General features: G+C 38.3%; 2 protein-coding genes across 2 annotated transcripts; both read right to left on the bottom strand.

Moving 5' to 3' along the window:
- Window positions 1–1768: 1768 nt before the first annotated feature.
- LOC126080793 (olfactory receptor 9G4-like) lies at window positions 1769–2695 on the bottom strand. The gene has a single exon (XM_049891962.1). The coding sequence runs from the start codon at window positions 2693–2695 to the stop codon at window positions 1769–1771; it is 927 nt and encodes a 308-aa protein (XP_049747919.1).
- A 9530-nt stretch (window positions 2696–12225) lies between these two features.
- LOC126080557 (olfactory receptor 1013-like) lies at window positions 12226–18538 on the bottom strand. Its single transcript, XM_049891752.1, has 3 exons — window positions 18478–18538; window positions 16769–16891; window positions 12226–13160 (listed from the first exon to the last, which is right to left on the bottom strand). Exons 1-3 carry the CDS (start codon window positions 18536–18538, stop codon window positions 12226–12228), a joined length of 1119 nt encoding a protein of 372 aa, XP_049747709.1.
- Window positions 18539–19081: the final 543 nt, after the last annotated feature.

Raw genomic sequence — 19081 nt, 5'->3', positions numbered from 1 at the left:
ATTGACATAAATTTCTTAATTCAGTGCCAAGTGAGAATGGATTGCTTCAGGGCACGTTGGGGAACTGGGATTGAAAAAAAAAAAAAAAAAAACTTTTTTATTAAAAGAATTCATTGAAAAAGTTGTATTTCTTTCTTTTAGAATCTTTGTTTTAGTAGTGATCAGACTCTAAGCTGTACTATAGAATATACAGCAGCAGAAAAAGAAAGTTGCCATTGAGTCAAATTGAAAGACTCATGTTGACAACGTGTTTTGAAGAACTGTGGTCCGTAGGGTTTTCAATAGCTACTAGGAGCAGGGATGGCGAGACTTTGTCTCACACACTTTGGGCATGTTATCAGGAAGGACTAGTCCCTGGAGAATGACATAACACTTAGCAAAATGGAGGGTCAGTGAGAAAGAGGGAGACTCTCAATAAGATAACTGACACAGTGGATATAAGATGGGCTAGAGCATAGCAAAGATTGTGAGGATGGTGCAGGACCCAGCAGTACTTTGATTTGTTTACATAGGGGAACTGTAATTTGGAAGGGATTCCATGGCACCTAACAACAACATGACCTTTCAGAAGCAGAGGCGCCTCAGAGTTGGTTTTAATCTGGAATCTTTATGGTCACTGGCCGAGGACATGACCATTTGTGCCACCCAGGAACCACTACATGATATAGCTCCAGTTTAATATTAATGTAGTTTAAAAAAAAATACACATCTTCGTTTAATGTGAAACAAGAGGCATGTTAATATTAATATAGTTTTTTTTTTTTAAAGGAATCTTGGTTTAACGTAAAACAAACAGATGTATGGATTACTTCTGAGATTCCAAACATTTAATTTTTACATGGCAATCTACTCTGAAATTGATTTGACTTACCTTTTATCCTTATGTAACGGTTACTATGGAAATGTGAAGAAAATGTTATAGGGAATGTTAAAATTTGTGGAATACATCCCAAATCCTTCCTGTCAAGTACTCCAGGGTTTCCTTGGTAATAGATGAATACAGATTGTTAAGAAGTTTGTGATGAAAAAAGTGTGGACATTGATCTATTAGAAAATAAATACAGGTGAAAAGAAAGACCAGAAATTCCAGAAGTAACACAAAGGGTGAAGAGGCTAAAATTATTTATCTAAAATTTTAATTTAGATGCATTTTGTAAAGGTGTTCATTCCAGTAGTAGTTACAGTCTTTCAGTACCAAAGGACTGCAAAGTCCTCATTTGTAAAATGGAACTAATAATTGTTAACTTGCAGTGTCCTAGAGGGTATTGAATAAAATATTCACTAAACATCTGTTCTGTGCCAGATATTGAGCTGTAAACTTTTTTAAATTTAAAGTTTTCTGGTAGAAGAAAACAAATGTCAAGTCTAGAATACAGTGATTCTAATTTTTTTTTATTTGTCTGTTACATTTTGTTCTACCTTAGTCTGTTATTTTCCCCTAATGGAGGCATAAAGGGTGTTGTGGCTCGAGGGACAATACTGTGGTGTACTCACTGTATGAGGGAGAAATCAGTCTTTTTAAGGTGACATGAAAATCTGTAGAGCTATCTTTCTCCATGAATTTAGAATCATTCTTTTTTATAATCCTCCTAAACAACAGCATAATAATAAAAATTAAAGCATTGTTTACTTAATACTTCATTAAATCTAACTTGTGGAATTTCATTGAAATACATCAATATTTTCAAACATGCCTATAAGTCAATGATTTGGAAAATACAGTAAGAGCATTCGTTAAGAACATAAATAATGACCTTCATCCTTGTGGTCATATGGTCTGTATAGCTTTCCTGAAAGCCTCTTTGACATCTCTGTTCCTCACACTGTAGATGAGAGGGTTGAGCAATGGATTCACCACAGTGTAGAACAGGGCAGCCACTTTGTCTCTTTCCAGGGAGTAGGTGGAACTAGGCCTTGAATACATGAAGAGCATGGATCCATAGAAGAGCATGACTGAGATCAGGTGGGAAGCACAGGTTGAGAAGGCTTTGCGCCTTCCTGTGGCCGAGCGGATTCTCAGAATAGCCAGGGAGATGCTGAAATAAGAAATCAAGATGGCAAGAATGTTGGAGAGGACTGTGAAGCCCACCAGGCCCAGAAGCACTTTTTCATAGACCTTCGTGTCAGTACAGGACATTTTTACTAACGGTGGTACGTCACAGAAGAAATGGTCAATGATATTCTTACCACAGAAACTCAGGCGGAAAGTGTTGGCAGTGTGGGCTATGGCATTCAAGAACCCTCCAATGTAGGAGCCAGCAACTAACCCAGTACAGAGAGAACTGGACATGGTACCTGAATAGAGTAAGGGGTTACAAATTGCCACTTGGCGGTCATACGCCATGGCTGCTAGGAGATAGCACTCAGTGTAGGCTACAAAGCAGGAAAAGAACAACTGGGCCCCACAGCCAGCCAAGGAAATACGCTTATCATCTGAGACACAATTAGCCAGGATTTTGGGGGTATACACAGAGATGTACCAGAAATCTAGGAAAGACAGTTTGCCTATGAAAAAGTACATAGGTGTGTGAAGACGGGAGCTAATCCGGATTAATATAACCAAAGTCATGTTCCCTGACAAAGTTATCAAATACAGCATCAGAAATATTCCAAATAGAACCAGCTGCAACCGGGTGTCTGTTGAGAAGCCCATCAAGATGAATTCTGTCAGGATCGTGTGATTTCCCACTTCCATGTCCACAGAGATGAAAGTCTGATTAAGACTATGAGACAAAAAAAAAAAAAAAACAGTATTTTTTTCTATTAGAAGAAGTAAATGAGCATATCAATTAAGGCATCACATTAAAAACATTACTGAATTTGGGCTGATATCCCAGTAGCCAACTGGCTTTCCACTGGCTCTAATGGCAGTGAGAGAAAGCTGAATCCAAGAGAGGGCTGCAATTTATTTCAGAGTTTAAAACATTCACTTTTGGGCTAAGCCCAAGTCAGCATTGTAACTGGGATGCCAACCCAAGTACTCTAGCTCAAGGCCTATTGTTCTTGCTTGTTAAGAAGTGAGGCAAGGGTGTACCTATTTTTTAAATATAGCTGATGATATTCCTAAAAGACATGACTTGATTAATGACACTGTGGAAAAAAGGAGTTTGGGGTCCTGAAAACTATTCCATTTCTCTGACTATTAGTACATAATGGATCTCTAAACCTCTGGTGACATAGTGGTTAACTGCTACGGCTGCTAACCAAAGAGTCAGCAGTTCAAATTCACCAGTTGGTCCTTGGAAATTCTATGGGGCAGTCTTACTCTGTTTTATAGGGTTGATATAAATCAGAATCAACTCAACAGCAACAGGTTTGGTTTGGTTTGGGTACCCATTAGCACATAAAGTACAGATGCTTTAGCCCTATACCTGAGGGCTGGATTTAAGCTGCCTTCCCAACCTTCTCGCTTGCTGCTTGTCTTTATCCACTCAAGGCTTCAACAGAACTAGATCACTCCCATAACCTATTTCCCCATAATAATCTCATACAGACTAGGAGTTTCATAGGTAGATTTATTGTGTTGTGCTGCTATCCATATGTACACTATAATATTATTCCTGAATCTGCTTAAGCTTGAATACATGTGTCTTGGCTGGAATGTGATTGATATATGTTTGTTTAAAGTATAAAAAAGTTGTGCTTTAGTCACCATTTTAAAGGTTATTCTGAACTTTCTCCGCTATGTTATCACTCGTGTATACAGGCAAACATATCTGGAACTCAGTGGTGTCGCTAGGGTTGGTGTCACCCAGTGTGACAGCTCACGGTGTCACCCCTCGCGTGGACCTTCTCCCATACCAGGCGATACATAATCCTTGATAATGTTTTTTATACTTGTGTTACTTGTAAATTCTACTTCCCTTATATTAAGCCTTCTTTTCCTTTAGTTACTACTCCATCCTCAGAACAGTTATTAGGTTCACAAATACTGATTACCACAATATTGTAGCTAAAACACCAGAAAATTGAACAAAATCAGGGACAATAAAAACACTGGGAGCACAGAGAACAGTGTGTGCTTGTGATGTGTGTAGAGGAAACCACATGATTGGAAATGTCATTGTAATTGGATAATGGCAGCTCTGACTCGAGGCGATTAGAAGGTTCAAAAAGTCAATTAACACAGAATTTTAGCCTTGTAGGTATATTGATACATGTAATCTGGGCTTATGAAAAATGTTTTTGTTGTTATAATTACAGGGATATTTGTATAAAAAATAATAAATTTCTGCTAAAACACTGCACAAAAATTTTATAGACAGTATTCTGGTGACACCCCCTTTGACAATGTCACCCGAAAACGATTCAAACCCCCCATACCACTGTAGTGATGCCACTGCTGGGACTTATTAAATACATTTTTAATACAATATAATTTGACTTAAAATGGCAAACTCTGGATGGAATCTATTTCTCGTGTCTCTCCCGCTCCCTTGGCCTCCCTATTCCATGAGACACAACAATATTGAAATTAGGCCAATTAATAATCCTACAATGGCTTCTAAATGTTCAAGTGAAAGGAAGAGTTAGTTGCTTGTCTCTCACTTTAAATCAAGAGCTAGAAATGATCAAGCTTTGTGAGAAAAGCATGTCAAAAGCCTAGATAAGCTGAACGCTAGGCATCTTGTGCCATTAAATGAAATTGTGAATGCAAAGGAAATGTTCTTGAAGGAAATTAAAAGTGCTACACCAGTGAACACACGAATGATAAGAAAATGAAACAGATTATTGCTGACATGGAGAAAGTTTTAGTGGTCTGGATAGAAGTTCAAATCAGTCACAATATTCCCTTAAGCCAAAACCTAATCCAGAACAAGGTGTTAACTGCCTTCAATTCTATGAAGGCTGAGAGAGGCGAGGAAGCTGCAGAAGAAAAGTCTGAAGTTAGCAGAGGTTGGTTCATGAGGTTTAAGGAAAAGAAGCTGTCTGTATAACTTAAAAGTACAAGGTGAAGAAAGTGCTGATGTAGATACTGCAGCAAGTTAGCCATAAAGTCTAGCTAAAATAATTGATGAAGGTGGAACAACAAACAACAGATTTTCAATGTCAGCCTTATATTGGAAAAGATGCCATCTAGGACTTTCACAGCTAGAGAGAAGACGTCAATACCTGGCTTCAAACCTTCAAAGGAGAGCTTGACTCTCTTGTTAGGGGCTAATGCAGCTGGTGACTTTAAATTGAAGCCAGTGCTCATTTACCAATCTGAAAATCCTAGGGCCCTTAAGAATTATGCTAAACTTACTCTGCCTGTGCTCTATAAATGGAATGACAAAGCCTAGGTGACAGCACGTCTATTTACAACATGGTTTATTGAATGTTTTAAGCCCACTGTTGAGACCTACTATTCAGAAATAATGATTCCTTTCAAAATTTTACTGCTCATTAACAATTAACTTGGTCACCCAAGAACTCTGCTGGAAATGTACAAGGAAATTAATGTTGTTTTCTTGCCTACTGATACTATGTACATTCTGTAGCCCATGCATCAAGGAGCTGTTTTGACTTTCAAGTCTTATTATTAAGAAATACATTTTTTAAGGCTATAGCTATCACAGATAGTGATTCCTCTGATTAAGCTCAGCAAAGTAAATTGAAATCCTTCTGGAAAGGATTCACTATTCTAGATGTCATTAAGAACATTTGTGGGAGGAGGTCAAAATATCGACATTAGCAGGAGTTTGGGAAGAAGTTGGCTCCAACCCTCATAGGTGGCTTTGAGAGGTTGAAGACTTGAGTAGAGGAAGTAACTGCAGATGTGGTGGAAATAGCAAGAGAATTAAAGTTACATGTGGAACCCAAAGATGTGACTGAATGAATTACTGCAATCTCATAATAAAACTGTAATGGATGAGGAACTGCTTCTTATGGATGAGCAAAGAAAGTGATTTTTTGAGACGGACTGCACTTGGTGAAGATGTTGTGAATATTGTTGAAACGACAGTAAAGGGTTTAGAATATTACATGAACTTAGTTGATAAAGCAGTGACAGATTTTGAGAGACTGACTCCAGTTTTGAAAGAAGTTCTACTGTGGGTAAAATGCTATCAAACAGCATTGCATATTACAGAGAAATCTTTGATGAAAGGAAGAGTCAATAGATGCAGCAAACTTCATTGCCTTTTTTTAAGAAATTGCCACAGCCACCCCAACCTTCAGCACCGCCACTGTAATCAGTCAGCAGCCATCAACATCAAGAGACTTTGATGCTTCTGTTAATCAGTTTGGAATTCTGCCACCACCATGTGAACCAGCCTGGGTTAGGTTGCTGGATAATGAGACATGTGGAAGGCTTGTCTCTGTCACCCCAGGGTGGCATCTATCAGAGAAGGGTTGCTCCCTGACAGCAACCCCCAGACATGTGAGTGGGACCATTCTAAATCATCCAGCCCCAATTGAACTAACACTGACCACAGACACTTAAACAAGACTAGCTGAGAGTGGACAGGTCTGGCATAGGTAGGATTGCATAATGGAAATGGTACCTAAGTTCAAATCTTAATTTCACCACTTAGTAGATCTGTAATCTTGGGAAAGTCTCTTAACAACCCCTCTACTTAAGTTTTTTCACATCTAAAAAAGGTAAGAACAATACCTATGTAACAAGATAAACTGAGGGTTAGCGAAAATGTAACTAAAATGCATAGCTCAGTGTTCGACATCAAATATACTTAACAAATGACAAATGTTTTTATTTGGAGTGAGAGGAATAATAGCTGACATTAATAAAAGCTCACTTGAGGAAGAAAAATAAGGAAAATTTTCCACAAAGAGTCAACGTAAGACAGGATGGTGATACCATTCATACCAAAAGCCAAACCTATTGCTATCGAATCTATTCTGACTCACAGGGACCCTATAGAACAGAGCAGAACTGCCTTGCAGAGTTTCTAAGGAGTGGCTGGTGGATTCGCACTGCTGACCTTTTCGTTAGCAGCCGAGCTCTTAACCACTGTATCACATAGCCTTTCTAAAATCTTAAGCTTTAATATTTTGTCACCTATTTTTATGTTAGGAGCCTTTGCGGCATAGTGGTCAAGAGCTGGGCTGCTAACCAAAAGTTCGGAAGATCGAATCCACCAGCCACAACTAGGAAACCCTACAGGACAGTTCCACCCTGTCCTTTAGGTTCACTATGAGTAGAAATCAACTTGAAGGCAACAGGCTTTTGGTTTTATTCTTAGGTTATTTGACAATAGATTGGTAGGCTTAGAAGTAGAAAGTTCATTGGATTGAGGAGTCTTGTGATTGGCACCCAGTCCCGACACTAATCACCTTCATTATTTGAAGAATGCCACCTCTCCTCTTTGGAAGAGCATTCATCCAAACGGAAAATGTGGTTGATCCTTTTTCCAGAACCATCCTTCTATGATTCCAATTTGTTAGCCTCTCTTGTAGAATCCACCATAAAGATAAGAATAGATAACCTCAGCTGCAGCAACACAGTATGATAGAAGAGATTAAGAGAGCTTTTATACACATCTGTCTTTGGGCACATAGGACAGTATCAGATTCGGTTGAAGCGAGAGACAGAATGGACTAAAGACAACATCATCCCTCTTTTCACTTCAAGGTTTGCATTCTCATTCTTGTTTCACTACAAATCCAAATTGTATTCTTGTGCGTGTTCTCTAACTCTTCTTTTCCTGAATTTCTTTATCGGCAAATAACAAATGGCTCTTGATTTTTTGAAATCATGGATCTCCTTGAGATTCTGACAAAAAGACAATGTTTCTACTCTTCCACGCCACCAAAAACAACAACAACAAAGGACATATGTATCCTCACTCAAAATTTTAGAGGGTTCAGAAATCCCTATAAATCTATCCATGGATTTCCCTGTTATAACTCTCAATTAAAATTTTCACAACTAGAAGATGTCTAGTTGTGATTTCTCTCCAGTGTTTATATTCTATAATGTAAAAGGTCCTTTGAATAATGGACATATCAAACTTTGCATGTTTAAAACTGATTTCCTAGGCTACATCTCCAAAATTGGATCTACCAGTTCATTCATTCTCCATATCAGTTAATAAAATTCCACTTTCCAGGTCCTCAAGGCAAAAATTTGCAGTTATCCTACTCTCTTTCTCTTTTACTTCTGTCCTCGCGAAGTCACTGCACCAACAATCTAATTTGTTATTTAAACAAATTAAGTTTATTGAAGGAATGGACCACTGGAAAGCATGTGTTCAGTTTGGGCTGTAAGGGTATGCTCTGCCTTAAGGGCAAAACAGATATTTAACAAGCAGAGTGGGTACCGCTAACAACTTCACAGCAAAGTAATGGTAGGAAAGGAGGTGAGGTTTATAAGGGTGGCAATTAACTGTGAAACTTTCTTTTCATCAGTTTCTAGTTTAACACAAATCTCTCATACTTGATACATTTTTACTACAACAGTATTTCACAAATGAAAAGTATATGCAATTTCAACATGGATGCTTAGTGATAAAAAAGTTAGTGATATAATTGCAACTGGGCCATCTTAATTTAAATCTTTGGATACAGAACTGACCATTAGTTACTCGAAACCAAAAACCAAACCCCTTGCCATCTTGTTGATTCCAACCCATTGGACCCTCAGCTTTTCCAAGGAGTGGCTGGTGGATTTGAACTGCTGATCTTTTGGTAAGCAGCCTAGCTCTTAACCACTGTGCCATCAGGGATACGATGATTAGTTAACCAACAACAACTTGTTGCCATCATGTTGATTCTGACTCATAGCAACCCTATAGAACAGAGTAGAACTGCCCCATAGAGATTCCAAGGAGTGCCTGGTGGATTTGAACTGCTGACTATTAGTTAGGAAAGTGTAAATAAACTATGATTCATAATGACCCTGTAGCCTCCATAGAGTTTCCAGGAAGCAGCTGGTGGATTCAAACTGCCAACATTTTATTAGCAGCCCAAGATCTTAGCCACTGTGCCACCAGGGGAACTTCTTTAAGATCAGTTAAAACAACATGCTTATCTATAAGCTTTATTTTAATAACTCAGTGAAGCTTTTTCTAAAGCCAGCTAAGGGGACACTCTTAGCATAACAAAATCCATGACTGAGCTTTGTTTTTCAAAAGACAACTTTAACAGAAGACTAGTGGTTATCAGGAGCATAGAAGTAAGGCCCTCTGTTTAATTTCTGAATGGAGTGCTTAATTTTAGTTCTGGAATCTCCCTCATTAGATCTACAGATACCTCTGTATTTAAGAGTTTCTCATACATCTCTCCTTCAGTCTTCCAGGAAATTCTGGTGCAGTGGTTAAGAGATTTACTGCTAACCATAAAGGTCAGCAGTTCGAAACCACCAGGCACTCCTTGGAAGCCCTATAGAGCAGTTCTACTCTGTCATATAGGGTCACTGTGTGTCAGAATTGACTCCATCGCAATAGTTTTTCTGTTTGTTTTAACCTTTCAAAATGTCTTCTCAATCTGACCACTTGTCACCACCTCCACTGCTACCCCATCCTGGTCCAAACCACCACTGTCTTTTGCCAAGAGTATCGCAACAGCCTCCTAACTGATCTACACTCTTGTCCCCTACAGCTTATTTTCAATACAGCAAGGAGCATGAAGCTTTAAAAAAAGAAAAAAAAAAGTCAAGTGATGTCACTCCTGTACTTAATACCCTTTAAGTTTCCATTTTATTGGAAGTTAAAGTCAAATCTATACAATAGCCTAAAGGTCCTCGTGAGCTGGCCTTTCATTATCCATGCATTCTCATCTCCTAAATACCCTCTGGCTTACTCTGCTCTGAGTCTGTGGGCTCTCTCACTCTTTCTCAAACATGCATTCCAGGCAAGACCCAGCATTAGAGATTTTAAGCTGTCTGTCTTCTCTGCCTGGAATGCTATTCCCCCGAAGATTTGCATGGCTCACTCATCTCCTTTAAGTCCCTTTCAAATGTCATTTGTATACTATGGTCCATTCTAATCACTCTATTTAAAATTCCATTCCCACCCCACCCCTGCACTCTCCATCCTTCCTTCTCTACTCAGAATGTCCCCCATACCTACTGTTTTTCCAATTCCTGCTCCTTAAAAATGTATTGTCTGTTTCTCACTCACCAGAATATAACATCCTCAAGGGCGGAAAGAAGGGTCAGTTTTGTTTACTGCTATATCCCCAGAAAAAGAGCAGTTCTTAGTAGCTAATTAAACACACACAGTTGCCATGGAGTCGATTCTGACTCATGGTGACCCAAGTGTGCAGAGTAGAACTGTGCTCCATGGGGTTTTCAATGGCTGATCATTTACAAGTAGATCTTTAGGCTTTTCTTCCTAGGTCTCTCTGAATAGATTCAAACTGCCAACTTTTTGGTTTGCAGCCAAGCATGTTAACCTTTGCACCAGACAGTGACTCCCTAGTGTAACTATTGGACTGAACCACCAATTCTAGTTGAGATCAGATAGATCTTGGTTGGAATACAATTTAGAATGGAATTTATGTGTGTGTGTGCACATAGGTGTTGGTCACACAGTGATCCTTTGAAGACTGGCCCAGACTCGGCAGCCCCATACCAATTGCAGCTGAGGCTCCAGAAAGGCCAAACCACTTAGCTTCCCCTGACCCCAGGTGCTTACCCTTTGTTGGCAAGGTTGATTCCCGGAAATGACACAGTCCCCTCTCTGGTGCTTTGACTTGCCTTAGTTAGAGGTGATATATGCATTTCCTCAGCTGTCCTTTGGGACTTCTTCCACATTAAAAAAAACAGAAATACTTACCTCAGCCCCCAAAGACTCAATCAGATCTCACTTGGAGTTTAGGGATGGTGCATTAATTAAAATATGATAAAATCAGGAGTATTTACTAAAACTCAAAAGTTAACTTTTTTCTTTTTGATGTAAACCAGCATATAAACACTAAATGTGTCTAATAACAGAAATTCTTCAAACTGTACTCGTTGGGTTTTCTAGAATGTATCATGTGGTGCATAATTTCATTCCTTTTTCCCTCTGTCCAGGCTACTCCTCCCTATCTTGCCTTCAGCAAACTACTATCCATTCTTGGAAACCAACAATAGGGCCTTTTTATGTTGTAAAAATCTTATGTCTTATACGTAAAAATACTACTACAATTAAAAAAAGTGTGCATCACAAGGAAACAGTCTCTATTATTTAACTATAAATTCACCATACATAAAACTGGGCAAACAAATACAAATATTTATATACCTTAATGGTTATTAGGAACCCTGGTGATGCATTAGTCAAAGCACCTGGCTGCTAATCTGAAGATCAGCAATTCCAACCCAGCATCCTCTTATCAGGATAAAGATGGGCAGTTTACTACCTTAAATATTTATACCCTTGGGAACTGAATGTGGCAGTTCTACTCTGTCGTATATGGACACTAAAAGTCAGAATTGACTTGAAGACAACATATTTGGTTTGATTTTGGGTTAATGGTTATAAATCACTACCTCTAATAAAGACTGTCACTCTAAGTATTCCTTTAGATTTAACATTTTTGGAATCTCTCTATTTCTGTCTCCTTTCCTATCTGTATATCCATCTCTATTTCCGCCTCTCTCACATAGCTTCTATAACTTAGCTCTTGACTTTTTAATTGTTGGGGGAAAAAAATTCTTTTCCTGAAAGCTCACAGTGACTCTAACTAAAAAGTGTTTGTTCCTTCCTGTGGCTGTTGCCAATGAGACCTGTCATCTTTATGAATGAATCAAACTTCTTTCTAGGGCCTTTTTACAGTAGGCATTTTTCTTACTACTCCCTAACTCACTCTCTCCCAATAAGCAGGATAAGGACCTTTGGAGTTGGGACTTCTGGATTTACATTCCTCCTTTCTCACCCATGGACTACAGGATTTGAAGCAAGACATTCAATCCATTTAGTCTGAACAATGGTTCCATAACCAGCTGTATTATTCCTGTTTATAGATTAAAATATTACACAAGGCAATTTATGGACTTTCAAGCGGAATTAAAAATCAGGTTTTCTTTCAACCATCTCAGAATCCCAGCAGTTTAATAGACTCTGGTCTAAGCTATCAGACAGCAGTGTTTCCAAATGTCCCAGCCCCATTTATTTTAAAAATACATTGAAATACATGAGTACATGACTTAAAAAACAAATGCAAAATGCTGTTTCTACACTACTCAATTATCTTTTGCTTGTCTGTTTGCTTTTTTTTTATTTCTAAGAGTGCAGACTGATAACAATGAAATGGAGATAATCTGTTAACAAATAGCCATTGCTTACAAAATATTTTCACTTAAGAAAACTTTGCTTTGCTTAACATTTTCCTCAGGGCATCTTTGACATCTTTATTCCTTAAGCTATAAATCAAGGGATTCAACATTGGAAACACCACACTACTGAGCTCTGACACCAATTTATCCCGTTCAAGGGCATAGCTAGTGCTTGGCCTGGAGTAAATGAAAAGAATGGAGCCATAATACAAGGTGATTGCTGTCAGGTGACAGCCGCAATTGGAGAAGGCCTTGAGGCGGCCTTGGGTGGAGTGAATCTTCAAGATGGCAGTGATGATGAAGAGGTAGGAGGCAAGAATGAGTATGGTGGGAGTAATGACATTGGTGGCAAGTGTGAAATATAGCACAGCCTGGTAACTGCCCTTCACATCACATGCCAACTTCACAAGTGCGGGAAGATCACAGAAGAAATCATCAATGATATTTTTGCCACAGAAGTTCAGGGTAAATGTTTCACTGGTGATGATGGTTGAGTTAATAAAGCCACCAAGGTATGAAGCTGCAACAAGACTGGTACATAACGTTGGGGACATAGCTTGGGAATAAAGCAGGGGATTGGAGATGGCCACATACTGGTCGTAAGCCATGGCACCTAATAGGTAACACTCATTATATCCCAGCCGACCAGAGAAGAGGAACTGATGCAGGTAGCCAGCAAAGGAGATGCTTTTGTCCTCAGAGGTGCAGGTCACTAGGATCTTCGGGGTGTAGACAGTGGAATACCAGAGATCCAGGAATGAGAGGTTCCCAATGAAGAAATACATGGGTGTGTGGATCCGTGAATCAGCACAGATCAGAGAAATCAGGGTGATGTTTCCTAAGAGACTGATGACATAAATGATGAGGAAGATGAAAAAGAGCCCTCTCTGTAACCTCAAGTCGACTGTGAACCCTAAAAGTATGAACTCTTTCACTTTGGTGAAGTTTTTCTCTTCCACTGATTTTGGGCTTCAATCTTTCTTTTCTGTGAGAGAATTAATAAATAGGTCATGAATTAAAATATTAGAACTTCCCTTGTCTCATACTTTGCCACTTCAGATAATAAAAAATCCAAGTGATGCACATACATTGTTGTTTGTAAGATGTGTTCCTGGTGACCTGGGTGTTACTCCCTTTTACATAGCTGGGAAACCAGTTCCATGCTATGGTCTTAAGAACTCAGTTATGATGCACTAACATAGTGTGTATCACCTTATACTTTTAATCCAACTTTTCTTCCTTTTGAGGAGAGAGTGATTTGAATAACTTTCTCTTTTGGCCACACTTAGGTGGTTGAGGACCATGTGAAGGACATAAAAATTTGAAAGAATGCTCTGATAGCATTTCATGGCTTTGAGTTCTTTGTCTTTTTCCATAGAATTACATACAGAAGCTTAATCTTATTATTCTACTGAATTTTGAAATACCTTTGAAAGTTCGCTAAGCTGTAATATTCTCAAAGGCAATAACTATATTTTATTCCTCTTTTTACACCCAAATCAAGTACAAAGTTTGTCATAGAGTAGAAACTGTTGGACAAAAGACTAAATTTACTTAGATAACTAGAAATTGAGCCATGGCTACTTTTATGATCCCTAAATATATTCTGGAGAGAAGTGGCAATACTAAGTTATGGATGATTATAGTTCATAACGTGGTTTGCAATTTCTAAAGAATGAAGAGTTCTTGAAACCTGGCTGGATGAATGGTTTTGGAGAGTTATGAAATGTGGTCTCTGAAAGCCCTTAGAGGTAGAAGTGGGAGATTGGACTATTGCCCACCATGGGGGAGGGACCGTCTCAACTTCTGGGTTACAGCCTAGAGGACCTTGGCTACAACCTATCACAATTAACCCATTGCTATTGAGTCAATTCCGACTCATAGCCAACCCATAGGACAGAGTAGAACTGCCCCATAGAGTTTCCAAGGAGCGAGTGGTGGATTAGAATTGCTGACCGTTTGGTTAACAGGCAAGCTCTTAACCACTGCACAACCAGATCTCATGGAAGAGCTAAATCACAATAGCAAGGATTTTGGATTGGCAGGAGATGTTAAATTTTTTGCTAATAGGTCTATGACTTGAAAATATCTTATGCTAGGGGAAATAAAAAATCTTGCTTTGGCCATTATGCTGTGCCATGGACTTGAAATAGAGCTGGAAAAATAAAGAATATTCTCTTGGAACTTCATCTATTTGATGAGAGACAATCTCTTTCCACTACAGTGGTTGTTGTTGTCATTAGTTGCCACCAAACTGAGTCACTAGAGTGGTAAAAAGGTATAAATTTCAAATTTTAGAACACATTTTAATGCCATAATTACTGTTAAAAAAGATGGATTGATACAGTGGCTGCAACAATGGGCTCAAGCATAACAATTGTGAGGATGGTGCAGGACAGGGCAGAGTTTCGTTCTGTTGTACATAAGGTTGCTATGAGTTGGAATCGACTGGAAGGCATCTAACAGCAATAACAACAACATTGTTAAACTAGAAGTTGTTCATAACAACAAAAAGAGGATTGGAATAAGTGACATTTTTAGGTTCCCTTTGTATTTCAAGATTGTCAGTGCTAAGGTCATTTTTAACAAAGCATATACCTAGAAGCAGCTCAGGGGCCAGAATCAGGAGATATTTGCTTTGATCTTAGATGGTCACTGACAATTTTTAAAAGAAATCATGCCCTTTGGAACTCTGCTTTCTCACCTGTCTTTCTTAGTTTAGTAGGACTTCATGAATTCAAATGAGATCGCATGTGAAAAAGCACATTTAACACTAGACAGTAAAAACTGGGAATTACATTTTCTAAAATTTCACAAGTTCCTCATTTCGAATCCTCCCTCAGATAGTCTTGCTTTAAATTCCAAAGATTTCCAACTGTACCCATGATACGACGGCCAGAGTTTCTAGTTTTGTCTTGCAGAAACTATTCCTTTCTTATTGTGGAGTTTTATACAAGCTGAGAAATTGCTGAATTTGTTTACAGAGACCAAGTTGGGAGGTAAAATTGCAAGAGATGGTTCTCCTCTAGTCTCTCTTGTTTTCCTCTACAGTTATTAAAGTATAAAACAAATATAAGTGTGAATATATACAAATATGGAAATGTTTTTCAAAGCTTTTTCAAATTAAAAAGTGTTTAATGTTGCTTCCACACACATCTGTCAATTTGTTGTACTGTGTTGACCTGTGTGTTGCTGTGATGCTGGAAACTATGTCACAGGTATTTCAAATACCAACAGGATTACCCATGGTGGCCAGGTTTCAGAGGAACTTCCAGACTAAGACAGACTAGGAAGAAGGATCTGGCCATCTTCTTATGAAAATACCAGCCAGTGAAATCTGAATAGCAGCGGAATATTGTCTGATACAGCCCCTTAAGATATAGCCCCCTCAGGTTGGAAGGCACTCAAAATATCACTGGTGAAGAGCTGCCTCCTCATCATAGAGTCGACTTTAGTGATGAAGATGGAGTAAAGCTTTCAGGACCTTCACCTGCTGACGTGGCACAACTGAAAATAAGAAGCAATAGCTGCAAACATCCATTAATAATTGCAAAGTGGAATATAAGGTCAGAAAAAAGGAGGAAGACCCTCAACGAGACAGATTGACACAGTGGCCACAACAATGGGCTCAAGCATAGCAGAGATTGTGAGGATGGTGCAGGACCAAGCAGTGTTTCCTTCTGTTGTACATTGGGCCTCTATGAGTTGGAACCAACTCAATGGCACCTAACAACAACAACAGCAAGGTGGCTTACTATGATACCTAGGATGTAGGTAAATACATTTATTAAGAAGTTATGGAAAGCAAAAAAAGAACAGTATATGAAATGGAAGCAGAGATAAAACCTACACAAAATCACACAGAAAGTCCTATTCACTGTTCTTGGTGGACCACAAATTTGACTCATAATTCCTGCAGCCCATATACATACTTAGCACTGTCCATAATTCCAAACAAAAGAAAACAAAACCATACAAACTCTCAATCAAAAAGCCAGTCAACGTATTACTATCCTTGATACAAACTTTAGAAATCATTTCTCTAGAGCTTCCTTATAAAGAGAATGATTGAAATACAGTGTATGATATATTTAATAGTACTTTTATGTATATTGATACAAGGGATAGTGTTTTTGAGCTACATTTATTTGCCATTATTTCGTGGATTTAAAGCTAGCTGCTTTCCTTATTGGGTTCGAGGGATGCTGAGAAGTTTTCTCCTCACAAAACATCTCCTCCCTGTCTATCAGACATCTTCCTTCACCAGGAAGCCTCTTTCAGAAGTAGCTGCCTCTGGAGTGATCACGCAGAAAGGAGCTGACCTCTTACTGATTTCTCAGTTTGTCTCAAGAATTAACGCATTTGTGCAATTTGGTTTGGTGCCTTAATCAGATACTTCTTAAACCATGTATTAATGATGAATGTACACTATTATCCCAAAGGGATATATAATTGCACTTCCTCTTGTAAGGAGCTTCTATGCCAGGAACTGCCTAATATAGCAAATGAGGCATTTTGAAGTTATGAAAATATTGACCCATTTTAAGGTTCTACACATTGACCTACCCTGAGGACTAATGCTGCCCCTGAAAACGGCAGAGGCTACGGTGTGTTGCAGCTGCAGAGGCTTTGTGAGAATGAAAGCATCTCCGAAGTAGATATCACCTACACCTCGAATTCCTTGCTTCCCTAAAAGAGAAAATAAGGCCTGAAGAGAGGACATGTGGGGACTCCTTAGGACTGGGTGTTTTAGCTTTCTTCACCAATCATCATAGGAAAGAAAACTTTATTTTATTTTATGAAGTATAATTATAATATGGCTTCATTACATTAAGAATTATTATCTTTTGTCCATATTGTGACATATTGTCCTGCCCCAGATTAATGAAACACAAAGTGTATTGTCATGAATATAAACAGTTATTTTATTAGAACTTCAAAATTTCCCACATTACCTCAGAGTACAAAGTGTCTTCTCTTCCTTCCACAACCATCTTCTTCCTAGTGTAACAATACTGGGAGAACACATAAGCTTGAGCACCCCTTTGGGATATACTGCTGAAAGCAAAGAGAACCTTCACGTGCTATTCTGGTGCCAAGTGACCATTTATAATGCTCAGTTGTCTTTCTGGAGGGATATGGGGGGAGATTATCATGAATGCTATTGTTCCAATTAAACCAAAAAATTCTAATGACTTGTTTCAGTTATGCATTTGAGATAAAAACAAAACAAAACAAAATAAAAAGGACTAATCTAACAGAACAGTCTGCAGACAGTAGATGCTCAAGAATTATTTACAGTTCAAAATAAATTTTAATATAACTATAAAAAAATATAATGATAATGAAAATACCATAGAATTTGAGTTCTGAAACATGTTGAATATCACCTAATAAAAGTGACTCATTTTACAAGCAATGAAATTGAGAGACAGAAAAATTAATGGTTCACAGGCAGTCATATCAGAAGGGTAAATTTTACCTCTACATCAGACCATGAGTATATTTAATCATCAAAACAAATTAGGCAGGTGGATTGAGCAGGGCCAGACAGCACAGGGACTGTGTAGTCCATTTTAGAATATAGCTTAATTTCAATGGAGAGCCATTGAATCGTTTTAATCAGATGCACAATTTGGCCAAGTAAAAATTAGTTAAAAAAAGACTTTTCTTTATAATGTGATGAACAGGAGTATGAAGATAGAGTAGTTAAGTCAGATGACTAACACAACAGCCTAAGAGAGGGCTGATGGCAGTCAGATTGGTTTAATAGCAATGGATTTGGTGAGAAATAGATGAATCTGAGATATTTGGAAAGAAATACATACGAGAGTTTGTGCTAATAACTTTGAATCCCGAGTACCCCTGAAATTTTCTTGCCTGCTAAATCAGTCCCTCTTCTTTTGTCTCAGGGAAATGGTTTTACCCAGAGAAAAATAAAAGAAACAAAGCTTTCAATGACTTTGTCTAAGGCAGTTGACTTGCAAGGGATGCCAGTGTCTTCTAAGTCCCAACCCTAAAAACCTCTTTGCTTCTAGGCACAAAGGAGAGTTAGATTCAGTCATAGCCCAGACGAACAAAGCAGACACAATCTTTGATCTTGGGCTACTTATAGTTTAAGGAAAACATTTGCCTAGTATGATTGTGAGAGTTGATATGACTCACCTAAGACCATGAAGAGAGTTAATGGTAGAGCCAGTATGATCAGGTCTCCTTGGATTATGCCTTGTTTGTCTTATGTTCTTTAGCACTTAGTTCTCCGCCCTCTTTTTTACCTGAAGGGCTTTCTCTGCCTTTATTAGAGCAGAGATTATTAATGTTGGGTCCCTTGACCATTATGGAGTATATAAAAATAGGCTTAAAAGGGGTTTTTTGTTTTTTTTTTAAAGGGGTCAAAGATGACCTCTGAAGATGTGGCATGTGAATTTTGTCAGTATTCATATGTGTTCAGGAGGGCCCATAGCTTCTATTGGATTCTCAGTAGGGTTCATGGTTCAGAGCCTTTGAGCTACAGGCTTTTTATTTGCATCCCTCCAACTAAAAGCCGTCTAGAATGATGGAGGCACTTCCTGAAATAGATTTTACTAAAGGATTTGGAGTAATAAAAGGGAAACCAGATGAAATTTCCTTTATATTTGCAAAGAACTTTGATCTTGTAGACTTGGAAATAGGTGTCAGCCAAACATTAAAACCATTTCTTGTTTTATTATTCTAAAAATTAATAAAAGAGGAAGAAAACTAGATTTAAATAGTGTGAAACATTGTCAAGGAAAGGGAGTAGGTAAGGCTGTACTGATATTTCATTGAAAACATTGTCAGGAAAAAAAAAAGAAGACCTTCCTAAATGAAGGATTACTGGTTTTACATGAATTTCAATGA

This window comes from Elephas maximus, chromosome 7 (assembly GCF_024166365.1).
Source record: "Elephas maximus indicus isolate mEleMax1 chromosome 7, mEleMax1 primary haplotype, whole genome shotgun sequence".
Lineage (NCBI taxonomy): Eukaryota > Metazoa > Chordata > Mammalia > Proboscidea > Elephantidae > Elephas > Elephas maximus.
This window is presented reverse-complemented; position numbering and strand designations above follow the sequence as displayed.

Bases quoted from the DNA above. Each gene is read 5' to 3' on its own strand.
- LOC126080793 (XM_049891962.1), bottom strand. From the start codon at position 2,695: ATGGAAGTGGGAAATCACACGATCCTGACAGAATTCATCTTGATGGGC.
- LOC126080557 (XM_049891752.1), bottom strand. From the start codon at position 18,538: ATGGTCAAGGGACCCAACATTAATAATCTCTGCTCTAATAAAGGCAGA. The intron at 16,892-18,477 runs GTAAAAAAGAGG...TTTCTCTTTTAG, and splicing joins AGGCAGAGAAAGCCCTTCAG to GGAAGCAAGGAATTCGAGGT. The intron at 13,161-16,768 runs GTAGGTCAATGT...GCCCAAAATCAG, and splicing joins GGGCAGCATTAGTCCTCAGG to TGGAAGAGAAAAACTTCACC.